This window comes from Topomyia yanbarensis, chromosome 3 (genome assembly GCF_030247195.1).
Source record: "Topomyia yanbarensis strain Yona2022 chromosome 3, ASM3024719v1, whole genome shotgun sequence".
NCBI classification, from domain to species: Eukaryota; Metazoa; Arthropoda; class Insecta; order Diptera; family Culicidae; genus Topomyia; species Topomyia yanbarensis.
The window spans coordinates 282,444,904-282,470,490 of NC_080672.1; the positions used below are offsets into that span (position 1 = coordinate 282,444,904).

Consider the following 25,587-nt stretch of genomic DNA (forward strand, 5'->3'; position numbering starts at 1 on the left):
GCATTTTTTGACATACTCATGCAGTATGCTTTAAGGTAAGTTTAAAAAAAATATACCTAAATGAAAAATCTAAAAAAAGTATTTTGGTCATTGACCAGGAATTTGTTCTAGTTACTCCTCTGTGCATCGCCCGAAACGTGGTCGTGATGATCGGGAGAACGACTAACAACGTATTTCTCCCAATGTATCCCGAATGCTGTCATTAAGATAGCGAACTTGACAAAACAGTGTACTACGATTGGAGAATGGAACGAAAAATAAAGTGCGGCTTGAAATACAGCAGTCAAAATTATCACTCGGAAGAAGTGGCCAAACGGGGTCCAGAAACCTGTACCCTTTGCAAACTGTGCAAATCAATTCAATGAGATCATTCCGATTTACAAACATTTTTTTATTATCTATTTTGTGGAGTATCATCCTAAATAAAATTAGCATCCGTTGTTCCAATAAAGATTGTATGAGTTCCTCGTATCTTCTTAAATAGGTATTTAGTGAACATTCCCAGGTATTTATTTGATCTACAACGGTTATAAAGTTTTCTTTTCACTTGCACCAAAAGATTACAATAACCAAAATTATTTATTCCAACACTTATCACTACGACGAATATTAAAAATTTAAGTTTAAAAACTAAATACTAGAACTAAAAGTACAGCTGACTAAGTAAGGAAATAAAAAAAAATTCTTTGCAGCAATACGGGAGAATTTAAAGTTGAAGTCATTGTGTCATTTGTTGAAGAGTGGTTCGTTATTCTTAATTTCTAAATGTTAGTAAAATTTCGAAAAAAATAGTCGATGCTTCTCTTTTTTCTGTAGTTGTTCCTTAATTTGTGCGAAGATCGGTTGATTTTTTGTGTTTATTTTTCGTCGGGGTCTGACCGCACTGACTGCTTTATTACCGATGCCAGAGAGGTGACCCTGTCGTCTGGCCCCTTGTATATCGGCCTATTAACAAATGTACCGGGACCTTTCGAAGAAATACATGGCCACAGAATTTTCGTATCAAAAAATCTCAACGACCTCGGCTGAGACAGAACCCAGACCCACTGGGCTGAGTGGAGATCACGCTTACAATTCAACCAACAGCGCTCAAAGCACAATCCTTGATCGACTCTGGCGCAATTCGAGACAGGCACCAGAGTGGATTTTAATTTAAAGCGGTAGGCGATTAGAATTCCACCACCACTCTTTTTATAGGTATGTTATTCGTTTGTATTCAATCGTTAGCTTGGAAAGACTTCCAGTTCTGCTAAGTTTCATTTGATACATAAATAGATCATGCGCGCCTTTAAGGAAGGGGAGAAAGTTGACGAATTCATTGTGATTCCCTTTGGCGATCGTAAGAACACGACCATGTGTCTAGTGAACTATATTGCCGTTATACGAATTTTTTACACTTGATTTTGGAATTCCCTATTAACATGGGACAATTATGTGCAGTTAGGCAGCATAGTATCGTATAAAAAATCCATTTGCGGTCATTTGTGTTATGTTATGCGACAAAAAATAGTTTTAAGTGGAATGAAAAGATTTGAACCTCACCGAATCAAATACACCGATACCTAGTACGATTTTATTGGAAAATTTATTATAATTTGTTTGAGTAGAGAGTCACACCAAAAACTCCATCACTGACTTAGTGTCCATTTTGAAAAATATAAATGCTCCGTGACGGAGAAATCTGCAAGACTTTTACGGGCTTTATTCCTACTTGGGCCAGCATCTTTTTAAACCACCTGTACAATAATGAATCATGATGATGGGGTTATGATTTTTTTTATAAATCGTTATTTTTCTATAAAAAATTTGTAGGAATTTTCGGCTTTATTTTGTGGAACCAGAGTTTTCCAAAAAAAACATTTTTGACGGATCGTTTTTGTAGTTTTAGTAGTACTAACATAGATCTACCACAAACTAAAAACTCCACCTTCAAATACTGATTTGAAAATGGTATAGAAGCTTGAAGAACATTCATTGGCTGAAAATTGATTGAAACTTATTTCTGAATCAAAAACTTTCACGTCAAGATGAAATAAGCAAACTTGTTAGTTGATTCTTTCAAAAAATAGCACTCTATGGTTCGGGAATATGGGGGGCTATGAATTTAAAACAGCACTCTGCTATAAAAAAGATCATTGTACTTAATCCGATGAGTGACTACTGTTCTCGTACAAGCCAAATATGAGGAGTCACTACTATGTTCATACCGGCTCGATACGGTGACATTTTACAGAAAAGCAAACGTTCTAAGCTGCTAAGTAATATGACAATAGAATTAAAATGTTAACATATTTTCTCAGCAGGTAAATACTTAAAATAAAACACAGCAGCACACAATATTAAAACAACACAAATTACCATCTAGAATAATGTTAGTAAAAAGAAACAGGAAATAAACAAGAAGAGAGATAGAAACAATACGATTCACACAATTAATACATTTCATATATTCTAGAAATATGAACAACATTGCAGATTGGTGAGTCATAGTATCAGTTTTCCAATTTTGAATAGGATTGGCGCAGTTATAAGCTAAGTGGTCGGAAACTTTGAACATCAAATATGAACAATCACCTCTGGTGAAACTACAACACACGTGCACTCGAAAATCAATAATCTCAATAATAGTTAGGGTGATTCCACGCCAATCCTAGTCAGAAAGTTTAATTTAGCAAAACACATTTCGAACACATCAAACGCAACCGACAACACTGTTTATGGTGATAGTGAGTAGTTAAAGTAGTTAGAAACGGAGACTTTTTGACTTTGGAAACGTATTTAGGCTTAGAGACTAGAATGGACGATGATGAGTTTGTATTGAATGGGAAAAAACGACTCAAAAGCATTATTTTCCTAACAAAGACAACGAGAAAACGGGTGAATGAATTGAACGTCAAAATTGGGCAGTTTATCATAGCTACCGTAGTCTTCTCTAAACATCTTAACAGATGATGATGCTGTAGCTCGAAGATGTCTTCGTCGTTGTAGTTGTCGTCCAGTTCGATGCCAGACTCCTGCGCCGCTAGCCGCGATTCTGCAGCCTTCTTCTTACTCGCGAACGCCGCACTGGCGCCCGCTTTCGCTATTCGTATTCGTGCGAGCCGTGCTTTCTACAAAAGGGACAAAAGGTGGAAGCAAATTAAACGGGGTTCCCGTCGTACTTACAGCGTGATGTCATCACAATCGGCGCCGCCCCGAATGCCTACCCGCTGTGCTTTCCGCTTGTCCGCCCGCTGGTTCTGGTGGTAGATGCGACTGAAGTTCGACACAATCACAGGTACGGGTAGCGCGATGACCAGCACACCGCTCAGCGAACAAACGCCTCCTACGATTTTACCGGCTATTGTCTCTGGCACCATATCACCGTAACTTTTGGAAAGGAACAGAGAGAAAAATCAATAAATATACCAATTAGTTCATTTGTCAACACATATAATTCAATCGTTCTCCTTCTACATGCCACTGAAATAGGGATCCACCGCGCCAAAAGTCATTGCATATTCGACAGACTTCATTCGAAGTACTCAATCTACGACTAATTAATTAATTAGAGCATTTCAATCATCAACGACTGGTAATGCGCTCGAGCTGCGGGAGTGTGGCCAACCACTGTAGCAGTCTCATAGCAAATGAACAGGCGGCCATAAGATGCTTGACGAAAGATATTGCCGGTATGTGACTTGTACTATTAATAACAGATTCGAGCTCATTTCTTGCTGTGGAATTGTAAACAGCTGTTTCTGTAGTTCGGGTAGCGCGGAACAGTAATAAATTTCCAATGCAATAGATCCTTCATGAAGGTGTCGCAGTTATTTCTACAATTTCTGACATTCGAAAATAAAAATAATTCAGTTAAGCAGTTGTTTAGATTACTACTTAAAATAAAAGTCGTACGTGAACAGTCTAGAAACATGACTGATAATTGAACAGCTGTCCGAATCAACTATATGTAGAACCATGCGAAACGTTGACCAAAAATCAAATCGTCAGTCTTCATTTATCCCGGTACTTGACATAATCACTTTTAAGCGGACCCTAAACGAACAGAAGTATTGACAATAAATCATATATTGATCAATATATTGATGGTGTAAGGTCATCTTGAAAATATTGATTCTGTAGAATTTAAATGGGATTGATGGATTGAAGTAGTCTTGTCAATATATTTATTGACAATATTTCTGTCTCGTGTAGGGTCCGCTTTACGGGTATGGTACATTCCTTCTAACATTTGTTTCTAACTACCAATCAATTTTGTAGTGTGTTACGCGAGCACACCATCGGTCATCAAAAAATGAAAACATTCAGCAATGATGATCGGTGACCGAAACGACGTAGACGAAGCTTATGCTGTCCGGACAAATTTATGCCAGTAGGGGATATGGTTGCACCTGTAGTACCGCCCGCTCTCCGTTTTCTTGGCATCACTTCTCACCGGTTCCGAGTCATTTGATCGCATGCAAACTTGCAATATTCTGTACAAAAACAATAACGCAAAAGTCAACCGGCTACAACAGTTTCCCCTAGTGAAAAATAGTTACCATCACGATGGCGATGATGTTGTTACAGAAGCGTGACTTGCTTGGATACATGGATGCAAAATATTAGTGTTGGACAGAAAAAATAAATGATTCAAGAGCAAAAATAATCCTCGACTCGACGATAGTCTACTAGGTCTGGGCATCTGCTACGATTCTGCACCAGCCAGCCAGCCAGCAGCTGATCAGATGGGATGAACAGCGTACAATCTCTCACATCAGCAATACTTGGACCGGGGCCAGGAAAAACTTAATGCACTGCACTACACGGTATCTCTAGTTGATTGCCCACAGGAGTGATGGGTAAAAACTACTTTCCGTTCAGCAAAAAAAAGCAAACCGGCGAACGAGTTGGTCGAATGGACGGTGCTAGCGGACACCGGTAGTTTAACCAGTGAACAGTAAGGAAAAATCAGTTTGCAAACAAATTATGATCTACACGGTGGGGAAATTTCGTTAAAATGTAATTTGGTTTTGACCTGGATTTTACAGTTGATGCACCAGTGGTTAGCCGCAGCTGATTGTAATTGATGTCAGGGCGAACGTAACTAAAGTGCATTTGTTCTATCGGTGACCTTTATAATTTGGCCATTTCAACCTGACAAAATTTATTTCAACACATTTTAGGGGACGATTTTTTGTTGATATTGGCCAGTCGTTTCCATAATTCCCGCATCATCCTATCATGTCCTATATAGCCCCGTAAATGGTTGCATGCATGCATTTTTCCTTAATTGCAATACGCATAGAATTCTGTGTAATGTAGCGTTCTAATGTGCATGCCAAAAACATAGAACTTGTAGTTAACACTAAGAGCATCCAAATGAAATTTCGTAGTACCTTTCTTCTGTTTAGAAACTTGATCTACCGAAGATATTGGCCACGAAAAGCTCGCAAAACAAAGGAAAAAAATGCTCGAGCCCGTAGCTAGTTGGTAATAGGAGTAAGTTGGTGGAGTCCCTTTTCCACCTGTTAGACATATGGGGCTATCTGTTGTTGTGTACTAAAAGTAACAAGAAATATATTCCACAATGTTAGGATAACCTTACGTCCTGGTTTCCCAGGACATGTCCTGGTTTTGCATTGACTATTCTGGTGTCTTGGGAAGTCGAGGATGATTGATTTGTTATGGTTTTTCTCCTGTGAGCCTAATATATTTCTATTTATTCAGTCTTCGCTTTTCACTATACTCCAAATCGCAGTTACGACCGACCGCAACCATAACTGCAACGTATACTCATCCTCAATCGGAATGCGGCAAACAAAACTTAATACAGTCGAATCTCCCAATTATACCTTCCGATGGTTTTTGAATCTCTCAAGAATGCCTCGTCATTATCGATGAAACAATGGTTGCCAGCGCTTCTACTCGGCTTAAACCGTCTTTGAATCCGGGACCCGAAGAATTCTTTTTAGTACCTCTGAAAAGACACATCGGCGTTTTGGTGCTTGTGCTTCACTTGCTAGTGGCTTTTTTCGTTTTACTGTAAATCCATTCCATAAAAAGAAAAATAGCAACTATCGTGGAATAATTTCATTGAGCCCCCTCTCGAGCTGGGATCAAGGAAGTACTACAGGGTCGATACTTGTACCTAATCAGTCGCTCTGCTTGTTAACAGCGCAGTAAATGAAACGAACATTTCAAACTAGTTCAAGTCTGCTGAAACTAGTTCAAGTCTGCTGTCTATATGTACCGTGCCAGTACTATAAACAAGCAAAGCAATCGAATAATAAAATTCGTCCCAACAATAAATAATAAAGCACCGGTGCGATTTCGATCATTCATTTCAAGATGTTTGAAACTCAACAGCAAAATTCAACTGCAAATTTGCAAATGTAGTTTAGACTAACGGAAGTCGTGTTTAAACAAGCCCACCACACTTGTTACTAATAATGATTAAAACCATGGCCATAACGGAAAGCTACGCTAAGGAAGACAACATGCAATATGTCGTTGAGCATGATAATGTTAGGACCACGATACCCGTTTATATTGACAATGATAAGATTGATATGCTTCTGCGCAATCTACACCTTGGTACTATTAATAAATTTATTTCAATCTTCATGTCGGAATACGTAACGGTGGAATAATTTAAGTTTGAAACATGGGGAAAAATTTTCTAGGTATTTCCAACGGTGTTTGTTTCGTGAGTGTGCGATTGACGGAACCTTTTCCTTCATATCTGAACTTTCAATTCAAAGTAAAACGCGTGACCAAATATCAAATCACGCTGTGCACGTATGAAGGACAGACCACTGCGTGCACTACGTTGTTACACAAGAAGACACACTACGAGCAACCATGTACACAAACCTCTAACGAAGCAATATCAACTGCAAGCATACCCATCACACAGCCCTTCATCAACATCAACAAATTCACAAACCACCAACGTATACTGGAACAACAGAACCTACGCACAGCGTGAACGATCATTGTGATGCGCCTACTACTTCTCAGTCAACTGCCAGCACCACCGATAATAAAGTAAATAACAAAGAACACGGATACGCGATTGTGGCCCGTAGGTCCAACAAACAACTCAAACCAGGTAATCGTGAAAGACCATACAACATTAACAGCGAGGATAGCATGAACGAAAACGATAAACCGAGAGGAAGCGGACTAAGTGATCCACAAGCAACAAGAGGAAATGAAGTAAATAGATCTTCAACAAGAAATAAGAAACAAGATCCGATGGATATACAATGGATTTATTTGTTTTTATTCATACATTGATAATAATAAAAGATCCACGGCTCAGATAATGCATTGAGGCGTGTCAAATAAATGAAATAGCTAAAGGACGATTAACATGCCTTCACGCCTGGACGCTGAACAGCGACTAACCGCCGAGTCTAGCATCCTACATAACAGGGAGTATGGAATGTCGCGCTCAAACCAGTGGTGCGAAATTTCAAAATCAGTTACTTAATCCTGCTTGTATTTACCGAAACCTAAACTCAGATTCATCGCCTACCTCATTCATTAACTTCCCAACTGACTGAAACTTCATGCAGAATGGAATACTTGAGTACAGAGGAAATATAAATTCTTTCACCAACCAAAGCATTTATTTGTTTTTATGTGGACAGTTTGAAGGCAGAAACTGACATCTTCTACATTTTCGAGCATAAGTTAACTGCATAATCTATATCTGGTGCTTTTTTGCTCAATAATCCCTCGCATAAGTAGAATGGAAACAAAATTCAGTTTGCATCTGAAACCGAACATGTCCGAACCTGAATGTGACACAACAGGGAGAACGAATGACGAGGGAAATGAACCAAACATTTCATTCATCGCGACGGGCATGAATTGAATTTTGTTTTCTTTTAAGTTCACGTAGGGATGTCAAATTTTTCAAGCTCGGGCTCAAACTGATATTTACACCAAGCTATCTGCCATCTTGCATATAACAATCGATGAAACGGAACAAAATTGTTGGTAATAACGGAAGGTTTTGCAGCTCTCAAATCGAGAGATAATGGTTGTCATTGGAGATTGCCAGACATAGCGCAGGGAAGCCACTTGGTATAGCTGATGTTTCTGATTTACGTCAATGTCGTGTTTTTAGTACTGAAAACTCCTCGCCGGTCCTGCACAGACCATCTCAGCATTAAACGGTTGCTGATGATAGTATAGCAAGAACTGCCTTTATGTAAATCCGAAAAAGTTCTTGGTGATCGAATTCCGATGAAATACTTTCTGACAGAGCTCTTCCTCCCAGACTCCCAGACCTTTTTTACTGTCGAAGCTCCGCCTGTCAGACCCCAGAACTTTTTAAGTGCCGAAAATATGCGGAAAAGGCAATGTCGATTGAGAGGTAACGAGGGAAGCAGTACCCTTTCTACTGTTCTGGTTTTTTACTCGTCTGATAAGGTCACCCTATACAATGTGCATATTGTTGTATTAGATTTTTTGTATAGGTTTGTGCGTAATAAGCCAATTTTTTAAATTTAAAATATTTTGCGGTGAGTTTAAATCTATTTCACGGATGGTTATATAGGCGCGAGAAAAAAAATTGCACTTTCACTGGATTGCACCTAACGACAAACAAAAATTGTTTTTTATAAATATTTTTTTTTAAAATGTGTTGACGGTCACTAGGGCATTGCAAAATTACTCACTTCTGAATTCACTAACCCCTCTATTTTATATTGTGACAAGCTAGGGGCAGATCACTCTAGAAATGTATAACAAATTTGCATCAAATTAGAAAAAATGCATTTAATTTCCATTCTTGTATCAACTTTGCACTCCCTCGCAGAAAAGTTTGTTTAACAAACGTCCTACGCTGATTCACTTTGTTCGACGTTTTGTTGAATGTAGGGCTAATTTTTTATAGGGTTTTGACGTCTTACACGCAACGCAAAATATACATTATGAATGTCTATTTTGATGGAAAGAAATGCATTTAATTTAGCTGATTTTTAAAAAATTCATCATATGTGATCTGCCCCTAGGTGACAAGCGTCAAAGTAAGCTCAGAAACTAAATTTTACCTTGTTTGGGCAGTTGTTGACCCCTGCCCACTTGGATTGAAGTTTTTATTACTGTCACTATTGGAAAATATGAGAAATACATTAAATGCAATAAAGAAAAGAATCTTGGTATTTGAATAGAAATATGTTCGCTCTTTGAAAAAATACGGGAAGTTGGGGTTTTAGGTACCAATCGTGAGAAATAAATCAAATGTAAACTCTATAACAATTTTAATCCATCTAACAGTGTGATGAGAAATTTTCTTATAACTCCCCGCTTCGAATTAGCATGGGACAACATCATTACAAGAAATTTCGAAAGTCAAATCAAACCAAAAGTAAAGTGAAAAAATGCCTTTTAAAATAGGCGGACAATCGGCTTATTGCAAATTTATTAACCGTAAAACGTTGCACTGGGGTACAAATGTACCCCACGCCTTCATTGGAGTCATGTGAAGGCGAGAATTCGCCATTTATCGACCTGGGACTCTAATCATAATTCAATTTAGAGTTCCTAGTAAGAGTAGGAAAAGGTGGTACAGGTAATCTTCGATACATCGTACCCTCGATATAACATACGCTCGAATGGCACTCGATATAACGTACATTTTTCCTCGATATAACGTACATATTTTTAAATTTATTTTTCATGTCCAAATTTCTCTTCAATTACGCATGCATGCCTTATTTTAAGAATTCAATATGTTAAACACAATCTTAAAACGTACTAATTGGGTTTCTAATGAGCATGTTAGCAATTGTCTATTTCATTGAAGTCTACGAGAGCGATTTTTCCAATTTCATTGCGTAATTTTTTAAAACCAACCATTTATCTTAATAAATAATACAAAATCAGTAAGTTCTTACTGAAAACCTAAAATTAGTGATATTGGTGTGACCATTATTGGTTGGTTTCGAGACTGCGGAATCAGATTTTCGGGATCGAATGACAATGTTTAAGTTCCGTGGTATGTTGTGCCACAAAAATAGCATGTCAATACAATATTTGATGACAATCAGATATAATCACTTACTAAAACTCCCGAATTCGGTTCTTCGGACTACAGATTCTTTTTATCATTCTCGATGTTTGGATAATCAAACTACATCAATCATATGAACTACGAATCAAATTGAAAGTAATGCGGACTCCGATTTCGGATATTCCTGAATTCAGTTCCCTGGACTCATGATTGTTTTGTCTGTTTTGCATTGATGTTGCCATCATGTGACGCATGAAATGAAGCCCCCTTGACGATCTACGATGAATCCAGTGATATTTACCAAATTTTACTGCTGGTTTCTGAGATTTAGGAGATTGGTTTGGAGTATTTAGGAAACCGGTTAGCGGACTGAAATATATTTCCAGAAATTCTTGAATCGTGGATACAAGTGGATCTTTACAGCCTTTTCTAACGTTTAAAGTCCCTAAATTGCTTTTATTTGATGAGGCGCAAATGATGGGAATATAAAAAAAAATTACAATCCCAGATGGAATAATTATTACGAATGACATAATAATTAGGAAAGGAATCAAAATAAGATTTTTGCCTTTCTCATATAGAAAGGTTATGCAATCACTCTGAAAAACGTCAACCTAATCCCGGCCCAGAGGGCCGAGTGTCATATCCCATTCGACTCAGTTCGTCGAGATCGGAAAAAGTCTGTATGTGTGTGTGTATGTATGTGTGTGTATGTGTGTGTACGTATGTGCGTATGTGTCAAATAATGTCACTCATTTTTCTCAGAGATGGCTGGACCGATATGCCCTAACTTAGTCTCAAATGAAAGGCGCAATCTTCCCATCGGCTGCTATTGAATTTTGGATCGATCAGAATTCTGGTTCCGGAATTACGGGTTTCAGAGTGCGGCCACACAGAAATTTCTCATACAAACTATAGGAAAAATTAAAAATAGAATTTTTATTTTTGATGCTAAATGTGTTCAAGGTGCATGAAACGTCGAGATTTGATGCAAACTGGAAAAAAATTTGACGACGGTTCACTTTTTTGGATTTTGGCACATTTTTGCCTTTCTCATATAGAAAGGTTATGCAATCACTCTGAAAAACGTCAACCTAATCCCGGCCAAATTTTTTTTTCGACTCGCATAAGGTTTCTGGATATTAACAGGGGCGTAGTTGATGGTTTATGGAGAGGGGTTACACCCCCCCCCCCCTCTACTGTTCACTCCCCTCCTTTAAAAATCTCTTTAAATCACCCCTCAGACCACCACCCCATCCAGCCCTCATACCCCTCCCTTTCAACCCCATCATCTTTAAACCACCACTGTATCACAAAGCATACCAATTTAAGCTGGGGAGTCGTTCGTTCATGGGACTTTCGCCCTCCTCACATACCCACCCCCACATGACAAAATGAGTTAGCAAGCAGATAACATTGATCTAATGCTGATTAGGCTAATGGAGTATGATATTTTTTTGTTTCAAGTGTTTCACCGTCGTAACGTAGCTCATCAAGTTCGTGGTTGGCATGCCATTGTGTATAAGTGCAAAGTTTACTAAGAATGTAATGGACATTTCCACAATTATGTTGAACATAAAAAGCCTCCGTGCCATAGTTTAGAGAAATGAGAAAGGCACAATTGCACCGCTAGGTGGATTAAAACAGGTTTTTTAAATAAATTTAAGTTAATTGTGGCATCTTTTTTATGGAACCACTATAATTTGCTTACGTGAAAAGTTGTTTCACACTACTAGGTCGGTTAGATTTTCAAAATTAGTTACGCGTTATTTACATTCTACAAAATAAAGTACCATGAACAACAATTCTGCGCGAATTTTGCATGCTTTCGATATAACGTACAATTCGATGTAGCGTACAATTTTTAAAACGAGATGTACGTTATATCGAAGTTTACCTTCATAGTCAGTTTGCTTATAGCCTTCGTGAAAGCAGGTGTCAAAGCTGGCTTGGGTTACATTTGTACCCCGGTGTACGATTGCCGTTACCGTTTCGTCAGGTCTGGTCAGTGGAGATGTGATTCGTGACAATGCCAGTTTAAATACTTGGTTATTTTACTACGTAAATAACAATTAGTGTTATAAAATCGTTTTTTATCATTTATTCAATTAATTTAATTTAATTTTGAAGTAGAAAAATAATTCGTTCTCTTTTTTGCTGATTTTTAGTATTGTATCGTTTATGTTATGTTTATGTTTCAGAAATATGTTTTGCATTTCAATTTCCACCCCATTTCGTGGTATTTTCCAAAACCCGATTTTTTAACTTTCACTCTTCCAAATAATTGCACTTATTCAAAAATATCGAAATCCCATTCTATACCGTTTCTAGACCATTCTTTCAACTTTTAGAATCATTTGATTTTTTTTCAAATCGGATGAAAATTGGCAGTTATAGTAATTTTTGTGAAAAAGCCAAAAATGCGATTTTTTCATTTTTTTTTTGTTTGTATCATTAATTTAATAAATTCCGTACTTTCACTTACACAGCTGTTTTCGCAATTATAAAACGAAGAAAATGATGTACTATACATTGCTTTTGTTTTTATTTTTGCCTGTAAAAATTGCGAACAAAGCGTGGGGCACATTTATACCCCAGTGCAACGTTCTACGGTTAATAATATATTTAAGTCCTTTATTCAATGCAATATACGCTATGCTGGGACTTGAACGGATCAGTTTATAATTTTTATAGTCAAGATTTCTCACGTGCTCATGTAACTTTATCGCTTATTTAAGCATTTCCATCAAGTAATTCTAAATTATGTTGATGAAATGTTATCTACTATCTGTGTATGTAATGATGTATAGCTAAAGTGATCGTCAATTTGAAAAAAAAGTTACCATAGAATTGCCGATCAAAGTTGTTTAAAAACGGTGTATTGTGAAGAAGGAATGAAAGCCGAATGTTAGTGTGGGCTCTCGAGTCAGTCCTTGGATGTCTGAGCCACGACCAAAGTGGATCCTTATAACCAGTATTATATCGTTATTATCGTCCTGCAACAACTAGTCTAAAATTAAGTGTATGAGTATTGAATGAATTGAGTTATTGTGGTAGTTCTAATTAGTTGATTCAGGATATCGTCTCTGCGATGAAATGGTAGAAAATCCCTGACGTTAAATTCATAAACATAATAGCAATAAATCTGCTACCTAATTGAAAAATATTTACGGATTTTTTTCTGCTGTCAGCTCTTCTCCATCATACTTATTAGACCAGGGTGTTCCAACCATCGACGAAAGCTACCGTAAGATCGCTCCACATAAATCAACGTCCTCTCTGCTCTGCTCTGCATATTCCGAGATCCGTTTATAATCTAAGAATTTGATATTTTAATATAAACGTCGGCGGGGGTAATTCAATAAGTTTTCCTTTGAAGCATATCATCGGAGCGGAAAACAACTTTGTATGCTTGTTTTTCCTCACCATCGGTTGGCTTGCTGGCTGGTCAGGAAGCTGCCTGCCAGAGTGCGGTGTTTTCGGTAAGTGGTTTGATTCTTGTGGAAACATACAACAGATTTTTTCGCGGCTTAGTAAGTCTGTGAAAATAGCTTCAACTCCGACATTACGATGTTTTATTTTACCTTTTTAGTCAGGAAAATGGCTTTTGTATATCCAATTAGCAGAGTCGAACAGTTGTAATAAATCTTATTCAAATGCACGACTCGGATTTACTACTGAGTGATTTTTGTGACGAAAGTAAATATTAAAAGTTAAATTCTGCGTATTATGAAATGAGATAACAGGAAGTAGAGACTACACTTTTCGTTTAACCAAAACAAAGCGTCGAATTTATCATTGCAATAGTAGAATGCGTCTAGGTAATTCACCACTTCGAAAATAAAACGCACATTTTTATAGGAAAAGTTATAAAAACTCGAATAATAATATCAGAATAAATCGATCCTTTGGGGAATGAGCTACTTAACTGAACTGTAACTAAATAAGCATATTTACGATACATATGGGCGTACGGATATTATAATCTCTCCATCATCAACAAATCTACGTGAATGGTTTTTATTATCGAAAATTATAAATTCAGAAATAACCTTTTATTGAACATTGACCGTTATTGTCAACACTCCATGAGAACTTGCTCGGAATCCCATTGTTTTAAATACTACTACCCCCTCCATGAGGGACGCTTTTTTGCTGTACTTTCCATTATACATCAACTGATACCTATATACATTTGGAAAGTCGGTTAAAATTTGTTGTCTTCTACTGGGCAAGTTGATTTCTGTATCGGTTTTGTACTGTACCGCTGTATTAACTTTTATGTGTAAATATAAATCAAACAATTTTGAGGCTGTGAAATTTTTCACACATTCACCCATATACTTTCAGTCGTATGCTCACCGGTGTGACACATGTCTAACCGTCACTATGTCAAGGATCCAATGGAGGTGCCACGGTTACGGTTACGGAGAATTGGTGTGCTGATCAATTAGTGCTGGCACTACAGCTGAGGTGTGAACGGCAGAGATGTCCGCCAACAGACCCCTTTCAGCCCCTTAAATAGATCATGAATAGATCGCTACAAAATTTCACAACCATAAAAACCCCAAGAATGGTGTCAATAACCAACAAAAACACCACATAAGTCATACTATGTTGCGTTTCGGCTTCGCCTCATCAGAAACCGACACTAACACATTGTCAGAATAGATTAGCGCCGGCTTGACGCAAATCCCTTAAAACTAAAACACACTATGTGTTTCAATCAAACGACTGATCAAACGTGATGTCCCGTTCGAGCAGAAGTTCTGTTTATGCCGATGAGACACAAGTGAAGCCGAAACTTGTCTTGGCTTAGCAGGCCTATGCGAAAGCACTTACCAAATTTTCCTCCTTAGGGTGAAATATAGCATAGCACCACATAAGGTTTTTATACGGGATTTATCAGATATGGCATGAGTTGATTCCATTTCAAACACTATCAAAACACCATACAGTGGGGGAAAATGTGGATCATGAGTATGGAAATATGGGCTATTTGTTTGCTCGGGATACCAACCAAAACAGCTTGCCAATGGTACGGCATTCCAAAACCCACTATACTCCCAATGCTTAGCAACCGACGTCTGTGCTCATCGTTAAGACAAGTAGAGATAAGAAAAATGAGTGTCTGTGGATGTCCTCAAGGTGATATGCTATCATCACTTCTATGGAACCTTTTCACCGATTCTTTGTTGAGGTAATTTAATATTTCCGACAATTGTTTTCGCCGATGATTATCACAAAATGATCACCTGTATTTGCATTAACACACTTTTAAATCTGATGCAACAAAGCTTTATGCGTTTTTGGTGTCTTCATGTTTGACTATCAGTTAATCCAAATAAAACATCAATGGTGCTTTTTACGCAACGAAGCATTACAACCGGAGCTCATCCGTTGCAATTCTTTGACTCTGAAATTGTTGTCGCAGATCAAGTTAAGTACGTTGGAGTAATTCTTGACTCAAAACTCAATTGGACAGCTCACATCGATTTCGATTCCAATGCAGACGGGCTTTCGGCAAATCTTGGGGACTCAAACCCAAATACATTCAGTGGATCTACACAACAATTGTTAGGCCAATACTGGCATACGGATGCCTTGTTTGGTGACAGAAGGGATAGGTTATGTCAATCCAATCAAAATTAAACCATCTTCAAAGGATGGTCTTGATGGCGGTGACTGGTACGTTCTCGACACCTACTGCTGCTCTCGAGGAGGCACTCTTGAGCATAAAACCACTGTATGGGTTTCTGAAACGAGAGACATTTTCTTGTGTATTCCGTCTTAAAGTTACTGGGATTTGGTACAGTAACCCAATAGATAGTGCAACTAGCCACACAAGACTGTGGCCCCAAATGGTTACTAGGGATGAGTATACACTTGCTCCCAGTGACCTTATACTCACATGTAATTTTCTTTTAAAAACTTTAATGTGAGAATTCCTGGAGCAAGAAATTGAGGTTTGGCTGGATGGAGCGACAACTTGAAGAATATGTAGTTTGTTATACTGATGGTTCTTTGTTGGAGGGCCAAGCCGGTGCTGGAGTCTATTGACGTGAAACGAGATTAAACCAGTCTCATTCGCTTGGTAAAGACTGTACCGTATTCCAAGCAAAAATCTTCGCTATTCTGTGTGGCGTACAATCGGCGTTTCAACAGGGCATTTGTGGAAAAAGAATTATTTTTGTTCTGAAAGTCAGGCTGCCCTGAAAGCATTTAGTTCGATAAATTCAAGATAGACATTAGTAATCGCATGTCGAACTCAAGTCGAAGAAATTGGGATTTCAAATGCTATCTGCCTTCTACAGTTACCCAGACATTCCGGTATTACTGGAAATGAATGGGCGAACGAATTGACGAAAGCGGGCGCTGCGACTAACTTCGTTGGTCCAGAACCAGTTCTACCACTTTCGATAAGTTGAATAAAGCACATGATTCGCTCCTGGGCTGCATCCAAACATGCCAACCATTAGCATAGCTTGGAAACTTGCGTTCAAACAAAGACATTTCTGCTGGATGTGAGTCCGAAAATGGCAAAGAATTTGCTGCATTTTTTCAAGAACAATCGCAGTATTCTAGTCGAGGCACTGACTCAATTATCACATGGATACTATTCAGCGTACTGAGTATTATTCGTGTGATCTTTGTGAATCCGATTACGGAACTTCATATGATTTGATATGTAGCTACCCTGCAGTAATGAAATTGCGTGTTCGGATTTTTTGTTCTCCATACATAGATGAACGTATGTACAGAGAGCTGAAACTCAAGGATATGCTGTTGTTCCTAATCCAGTGTGATAGAGATCTAGAGGTTAAGCCGTATTTAAATGACAATATCTCTTCGGGGGTGTTGTGGTTCTGTTAATTAAATATCCCTTCGGGGGTGTTGATATATCCGCTCACTGTTTAAGTAAAAATTCTAAATCGCCTCGGAGGTTGGAAGTTTTATTCCTGCTAGGGACCGTTCATATACCACATGCACAAAAAATCTTTATGATCCTCTTCTCCCCTCCGTGGACAATTCCTGTTACCCTACTCCCCCGCTCCACGATGTCCACGTGGACTTCGCAATATTTTGGTTTGATGACTTTTTAAATAAAAATAGGATTTTAATTCAACGAGAAATTTTTCAATGTGTTGAGTAATATAGCGACTTAATGAAAATCGTTCAAACTTTAACCACAGCATATCACAAAATCGCTTTGAGAATCTATAATGATCTATTTGATTTAAGTTTCAAAGATTCAGCATAAGAACACAAAGTTGATAGAGATTTTTTTAGGGGAAACTTTGCCACTGCGACCACTATTCAGGTAATCTTTTGTGGCTGCCCCTGTTTGCTCTACATGTTACAAACTGTTGGAATCCAATGTAGTTGGAAGCGAGTTGTTTGTTTGTTCATATGTGTCGTCCCAACCGGGTAGTACATTATTATTGTAGCTGAGGATCCGTTTGGGACAGGTATGCCATACTTGGTGAGGCGTCATAAAATGCCTTCCGAAGTATCGCTTCCTTCCGAGAAATAGTACTGCACAATAGCAGAGAATATGTTCCAAACTCTCGTTCTCGTAGTTGCAGAATCAACAAATGTCAAATGTCGTCTCATCATCATGTTTTACCGCCCGCGTCGGCGGTAAAACATGATGATGAGTTATGTTCTACCATAGACCATGCGGTAGACTTGGGTACAACGCCTAACTCCTACTTAGCAGAAGGCAAAGAATTCTTCACATTTCCTTTCGATTATATCCATATGAATCTGCCTAGTTCTAGTTTTCCGTTCTAAGTTTATAACTGATTCGCTCTAGAATACCTATCCGTCTTTCAATTTGTTTGCTTTCGTTTCTCTTAGTCTCAAATTTGCCGAAAATAGCCAACAAAATCGATACAGAAATCCAAAAATATTGGAATGAGAGTTGTCAACGATGTTTTCAATTTACATAAATGGCTGCACATTTACATTGCAGATCGTTTAGTATATTTCCGGGGGTGCAGAATGCTCTGTTTTAATTGTTTTGTGGTGTTATTTTCCTTACTCCTAACTTTACCACTTCCCCAATGCTTCCAATCAGGAAAATGATGAAAAGGCAAACTTGGCAAGGCACAAATCTCCGATCAACATGGCGAACGTGCCATATGAGCCAGTCGCTACTGATTCCTGAAAACCCACTATCAAGATTCGGTCGAGTAAACGCTATAAACATCAACCAAGGCCTAAACCTGAGTGAGGAAAATATCCCGAAAAGGATCCGAACCATCAATCGGGTAAACCTATAACTTGAAGAGCATTGTGAAAAAATCGATTCATAAAAGAAAAGCTCAGTACGTAATACCAATCACATTGATGACTCTTGTGACGAGTTTGGATTTATTTTGCAGTGGAGGACCTCCACTTAAGGATGTCGGAGCGTATAGTATTTTATAAAATTGATAAAAATACTTGGTAAGTCTGCAGCAACCTAACTGTACCGTGTCTTCCTTCTTCGCAAAATAAAACAGATATCCTTTGAGAACTGTCCAAGCTAAGTTAATTTTAATTACTTTTAATATAATAAAATAGGAACGAGTCAGCTTCTCAGTTTAGTTGAATGAACGTTAGCGTTCCCAGAATATATTCGATCACAGGATGTTAGAAATATATTTTTGACACTGTCAAAATGGTCGGGGTGCAAGAGAAAATTTCATGTTGGAAAAATATCTTTATGCCAATTAATGAAAGTGTGTTGCATAAAAATCATAAACAAATACTAGGGGTTCAACATCTGTTGGGCACCCTAGCGAGAATCATTTTATAAGCAAAAACAACATTGTTATAAAATCCAGGCAGCAAAAGAGAATTTACTTTGCACGTCTACATAGATCCAATGTAAATCCCACATTGTAAATTGTAGACTAATATTTTCTCAATTGCGATGCGAAATTTCGTGTCAAGTAAGAAACATATTTTCAACGTTCTTATCCTTAAATCTGGTTCAGTATTACTTCCTTTATTTTTAGATAAGACCAACCCAAATTCGTTATACCAGGTGCAACTGTTCATCCAGCTAAACACAGCTTGCGGCTGAAATCTTAAATTCTTATTTACAACTTCTCACGTACTTTGAAGCTAGCTACTATCATCCTTTCGTTCTGCATGTCGAGAGCAATAACAGACGGGGCGAGAAATTGCTTACTTTAAACACGTAAAGCAGCGTCAGCATGTAACTCACCCTTTACGAGGTGGAAAATCTGCTAGGGCTGCCGTTCGCTGCCATGTTTCGTCCGATATAGGGTGAGAACTGTTCATTTTTCCATTTTCTTGTGAGTGGAAAATTGATAAACGCAACGATTTAGATCTGACACGGGATAGCACATAAATATTTTCCCTTCTGTCTACTATATCAATTTAGGTTTAATATACAAACACATAAGCCGGTATATCATAACCAGCGGTGCCACTGTGGTAAGATAAAATAACAATATCTTTGGAAATTCTGCTGCACCTATCTCGCAGCGAGGGTGACGAAAAATTAAAAATGAAGATTTAGTGTTTCCATAAATCTATTTTGCCTATAGCAACAACCCGACTTCAATTAATCCTAACCAATATCCATTGAACACTGAGTGCAGCCGACGTCATCCCAATCCGAACATTCATTAATCATCAATTTGAACTTAGCCGTGAAGCTGATGATATTCGCATTCCCAAGTGATGGATGAAAGGAATCAAATTATGCCAATGGACGAATGCCAATCGGATCCATCCGGTCAGTCCGTCGAGCGTGACTTATTCAAAATGTATGCGACAGAACACTGAATGGGAGCTGGTGTGTGCTCGCATAAATGTGAGTAAACCGTTTGGTGCAGCGGGTGCGGAAGGATAGAATTTGCTAGTCTATCGAACTGGAAACATCACTATTCCGGTGCACATTGGATGATGATGGAAAATTAGCCAACGCTACTATCGATAGCTTTCCCGATATTTACTGTAGCGGCTTAACTGGGCTGCAGGTCTTAGGGGCCTTGAGATAAACTTGTAAACAACCGGAGCAGACATCGATACATCAGTTCAAGACTGATTTCAAGACTTTAACAAAGTGTATGTTTAGTCAGCTGGAATTTGCGTGCCTGCGTTGTTATTGTTGAATAGGTGTGGTTACCAGCTACACTGTGTTAGAGCTAAATGAAGGACGTAACAGACGATCATGTTCTACGAAGAACTGTGTATGTGAAGTCAGTTTGATTATCAAATATGTATTTTAATGTCAGATTCACTTTAAAGGAGTTTCTAGTCCATTGCATAGTCGTACGGAATCGAAACTAAAGAGTAAAGCGAATCAGTTCGGCTTGAAACTTCGTTCGGTCCGGTCACAAAACTTGATAGCTCCTGGTTTACCTAGAGTTTTTCAACAGCAATAATCTTTCTCAAGACTAGCTATATTTTCTGGTCGATCAGTCTTTCCCATGACCAGCTACTTCTTCTACTCAATCAGTTAAGACTGAAACGAATAATTCAGACTACAGAAATCGAACTGCATCACGGAAAAACGCTGAAGAAGATAACCTCTTCAAAATTTTGGTAGAAATAGTTTAGAGTGTATTGATTACATTGTATTTTTATCGCCTGTTTTTTGAAATTTGGAAGAAATAGTGTCACTCGAAAAGCAACGTCGCGAATTGATTTTGCGCAAGCACCTGGAAAATCCTTAACTCTCCCATCGGGACATCGGAAAACAGCTCGGAATCGTGCGGTCAACGGTGAGTCGTGTGATTAAACGCATCGAACGGAAGGAGAAATGTGGTAAGAATGGATGTTCTTTTAGTGATCAGAACCACAAGCGTGTAGTGAATGCGTTTAAACCGAATCCCAATGCTTCAGTCAGGGATGTGGCCAACAAGTTGAATCTGTCCAAGTCCTTCGTTCAGAGATCAAAGAACCGGGAGGGACTGCATACGTACAAAGTACAAGAAGGCTCCAAACCGTGACGAACGGCAAACAACTATGGAAAAGTCACGGACACTGTACATCCGCATGCAGACGAAGTCTCATTGACTCATCATTGATGATGAGACTTAAGTCAAGGCGGATTCCCAGCAGCTTTCTAGGCTACTGTTCTTCACCGCCCAGCACAAGTTTGATGTTCCGGAGGAAGTAAGGAAGCAGAAGCTTTGCCAAGTTTGCCAATAAATACATGATTTGGCAAGCGATTTGCTTATGTGGCAAACGGAGTGCACCGTTCTTGACTACCGGGACTGGAAACGGGAAGATCTACCTCAAGGAATGGCTACAGAAGCGTCTTTTTTCTCTGTTGAAGCAACCGGAGGGCCCTACGATCTTCTGGCTGGATCTAGCATTGTACCACTATTCAAATGTTGTCATGGATGAAAAAGTAGCTTGACATGAAGAAAAAGTAGCTTTCCATACAAAAAAAGCTGCAGCTAGATGTTGTACAGAACCGAATCAGTTGAGTGAAGCGTAAGGCGCAAGCATACGGTCATGGTATTAAAGTTGAGTGAAATAAATATTTGGGTTATATTGTATTGTCTGAAAGTGTGAGAAGGATCGGTCCACTAGGTAAATTTCTTCAGCGTTTTTCCGTGATGCAATTTGATGTGAGACGCCCTTTATTTATTTCTTCCAATATGTCTAGGTCCACTCAGAAAGACCGCGTGTGAAACATTAAAAAGAAACGAAAAAGGATACCTTCTCTACACACAGAAAAAAAATATTGGTAAAAGTAAGAGTGTTCCGCTCTTAGCAAAAAACAACCAACGCCAACTATTAGGTTGAAAGTAAAACTTTTAAATTTATCAAGAATAATAATCAAAGTAAAAGTTTTCCTTTTAAGCAAATGAAGAATAGTACTCAAAACAAAAGTTTTATATTTAAACTAAGAGCATGCGTTGGTTGTTTTTTGCTAAGAGTGAAAAACTCTTATTTTTGTCAACATTTTTTTTCTGTGTGTACCCAAAAATTCAATGGTTTGTAGCAACTCATTCGATTTTGTATCCAAATATGAAACAGAAGAAATTTGTAAATTTCCTCGTATTATACGTAATGCCAATGAGAAGGTACAGTAATCTCCTCCGCCGATAACAGTAATGATCTCCGACTTCAGAGCCGCTTTTCAGATTGGCCGAAAGAAGAATGTCGAGTTACAGCGGATAGCTTTATTGGACACAAACGAATTTTCCTGTATCTTGCGGAAAAATTTTATAAATTTTATTCATATGATTTCAAGACAGATAGACAATTTAAGGCTGTCTTGAAAGGATTACCGCAAGGTCGGAGTTCGAATGAAACATCCAACGAATTGAAAAATTACTTGGCTTCTCTCTTTCACAAGGTATTCTTATGAAAGGGAAAGCTAACAGGTCCAATGCGCCGCGAGGCTCTGGAAATATCCAAGGGCTTTATTTAATTAATTTTAACCGTGTTGAGGTTAACAATTTGAAAGTGTTAGAAAAAGTACACTTTGTGTTTCACGTACGAGTACAGTAGGACAATTTTAGACGACATGGGGGCAGAATTCAAAATCTGGCCCAGTGTCGTAGATGGTAGGGATTTGCGCACGGAAAAAATCGTTATTTGGATTCAAATTGTATGGTGTGTGGTAATTAATCGCACACAAATGACTCTTGGCTGGTGAAAGAAACCACGAAAAGTTTTGAATGCGCTAGTTGAAGCGAAAACCATAAATCGAATTTCTGGGCATGTCCTATTCGAGAAAAAATTCTATATTCTCGTTCAAAGAAACAAAAACAACAAATTAAAAATTTACCTACTTTTCAGGCACACTTCAAGAAAACAAGTTCAATAAATCAAGTTAAAATGTGGCCTCCAAACAGAATTACAACTTCTCTACCTATGCAAGGATCTTCCATCTCCATCATACCATCCTACAATGGTGCGTCATATACTTTAGTGGCAGGTAACACGGCTAAAAGGACGATAACTACCACGCTTCCAATTTCTTTCTCACACAACGTTTCCTTTGCTCTAAGCGTTCTAGATCACGGGAGAAATATTCTTGCAGCAATCAATGTTTCAATTGATGACTGCAATGTTAAATTCTACCTCCATGTACTCGACCGCGCTAATGCGCACCAAAACACGTGCAGATGTTCGTCTGCACAACCAAACCCCGTGTTCGTTGGTAGTGGTGTTCGTACACACAGGTTCTTGACACTAATTTTCTCTTTCCCTCGCTCATCATCATTAGCGTGGGGTCGTTTTGTTTTATGTGTGCCTATCTTGTGTACGCACACAGTGTACGAACACAGTGTTTGAGGATGACGGGTGTACGAAATTTTGTACTCAGATGTAAGCTTATCGATTTTCATGGGAGAACTGTGCGCATATATCCGTAGCGACCGGATTTTTTTAAACCAAATATTTAATTGAAGAGCAACTTTAATTTTGTTATCCATTGATTTGATCGAATTGCTGCATTCGGCGAAGGAATCGCAATAGCTGTTAATCGCAGAATCAAACATCGCGTCTTGCCGTCTCTTGACACCAAGGTGATCGAGAGTCTGCCTGTCGAAGTTGAAACCAAACTTAGTATCATTTTCGTGAACTTTGTATACTCAAGTTGGTTTTCTGTCTTTGTGTGCTTACGATTTTATATGGAAAATTTGGGTTTTGTTTTTTCTCCAAAACGGTGTATTTCAGGAGAGCATAGCAAGCATAACATAGCAAAAATGACCACACTAATCATAGGTTCAAAACGGTGTAGTTTAGGATAGGCTCAAATTATATTAGGGTTTTAAGTGATTTTTATGGAAAAATGGCTGAGGAACACAACGGTATTAGATTTACTATAGTGAGAAAAACAAACTTTTTATTTTTTAAGTGGAAAAACGGGAAAGTTGGTAACACTGCCACTGAAATATAGTATTTTTCTAGACTCCTTGAGAAATACTCTTAAAAAAGCGATTTAATCCATCTAACAGTGAGATAAGACATTTATTGCACCTTTCACTGTTTGATCATTCATTTATTTTCAGGACTCACGCGAAGTTGGTACCCAACTAAGAGTAAGATAAACATAATTTCAAGTTTTGCACGAATACAACGTCGAATAAACTGAATAAATTATAGAAAACGAATAAAACAAATAAAATTCATGAAATGTGTAGAATGGTTGATGTTTAATCAAATTAATAGCCACTGTACCAAAGAGCTATATTTAAACTAACCAGAGTCATACGATATCAACATCTCCCTGCCAACTCAGTGTTGTACTAGCTTACATTTCAACCCTCAATAATGAACCTGCTAGCATCCTAGACTATTAGCGTCATTCCACAAAACTGGATTTCATACCAGCCTGTATAGAAACCATGCCTCTTTACTCCAACTTCGCCCGACTACCACAGAACGTTTTGTACCCTTTATTTCTTGTTTTCCTTCGTTTTTAAAAACAATAGTTTTAATTTTGTAGAAACAAATTACAAAAATTCGAACGCATTTTCTTTCTGTGTTCTCATTTGTTCTGCATATTCTTTACATCTTCGGGCTTCAAATACCAATGAACATAATCTCCATTGAAATCATATCTGTAGTTAATTGGAGTTGTCTCAGACTTCCTCCTTCGGTATGTTAGTTGTATAAAATGAACATTCAAATTCAATTTTCCGCATCACTGCGTTACGAATCTAATTGGCAATTTTGTTTCATCATACCGCCATCGAAAATCTTGAGTAGAAACCGCCCTTGCAGGAACGAACATCCAAAATGTCATGACCATTGCACTACCCATAATCGCATATTCGTCCCGTTTTCTATGGGATTTCCGATCTTTATGGGACTGTTTTGTGATTATAGGCAGACGGTAGATGAGCAATGAGCATCGAGTGCCAAAAGCTATGCAATTCATATGTTCATAGCATGCCGTGCAATAATAAATTAAAATATCGTAGCTTGCTGCTCAACGAGCATGTCGTATTACCTAGTGTTCGCCTGAGCTATCCCTTGTCGCGCGTGTCCAATATTAACCATTAGCTGGTGTGGAACGTTTCATAAACTATGGCATGAAGGTAATTAAATGTGTTGACTTGATTGTTTTGACCACTTGGCCAACTGATGACATATATTCAATTAATTACGAAGGAAATAATTAATGTTGCAGTCCGGAAATAAGTTCAACTTTTCGTGTTCTTCAAAACTTTGTCGTGGATCAGTTCTGTCAAAAATGTGCTCACACGAGCGCACATGCAAATATGTAGGTTAGGTTATAGTGAACACCTCTGGAGGAATTGCTGCGCCGCACAGAGGAGTAATTGGGGTCGAATCCTGGCCAAATTTATTTGCTGCTGCAATTGTTGTTATTATGCCTTAATATGAACTAAAAATAGACAATTACTAGTTTTTGGAACAATTTGGCATCTACCCACTTACCAGTGCAGGGGCCAATTTTCTATATCCTTTCAAATACTAGTAATTTCTAGGTGATCTTTGTGAATACATTTATTTTTCCAGTTGCATAAACATTTGATCAGTGGGAAAGGGAGAAGAAAAGGGACGCCTGTGCATATTTTCATAGAGATACATGTTGGCAAACATAATATTTGGCCCTACAGCATTTC

The 25,587-nt window shown here is 38.2% G+C and overlaps 1 protein-coding gene across 4 annotated transcripts in view; it reads right to left on the bottom strand.

Annotated features, from left to right (window-relative positions):
* LOC131689207 (potassium voltage-gated channel protein Shal) overlaps positions 1–25,587 on the bottom strand; it is a 642,177-nt gene that overhangs the window by 98,182 nt on the left and 518,408 nt on the right. For 3 of the 4 annotated variants that reach the window (XM_058974140.1, XM_058974138.1, XM_058974137.1), the window contains exons 7-8: positions 3,207–3,369; positions 2,922–3,110 (exon numbers count right to left, since the gene is read on the bottom strand). In XM_058974140.1, the coding sequence (XP_058830123.1) occupies positions 2,922–3,110; positions 3,207–3,369 (352 nt within the window). Of the gene's footprint in view, positions 1–2,484; positions 2,854–2,921; positions 3,111–3,206; positions 3,370–25,587 lie in introns of those variants that run through there. The other variant, XM_058974139.1, reaches the window with a different exon arrangement.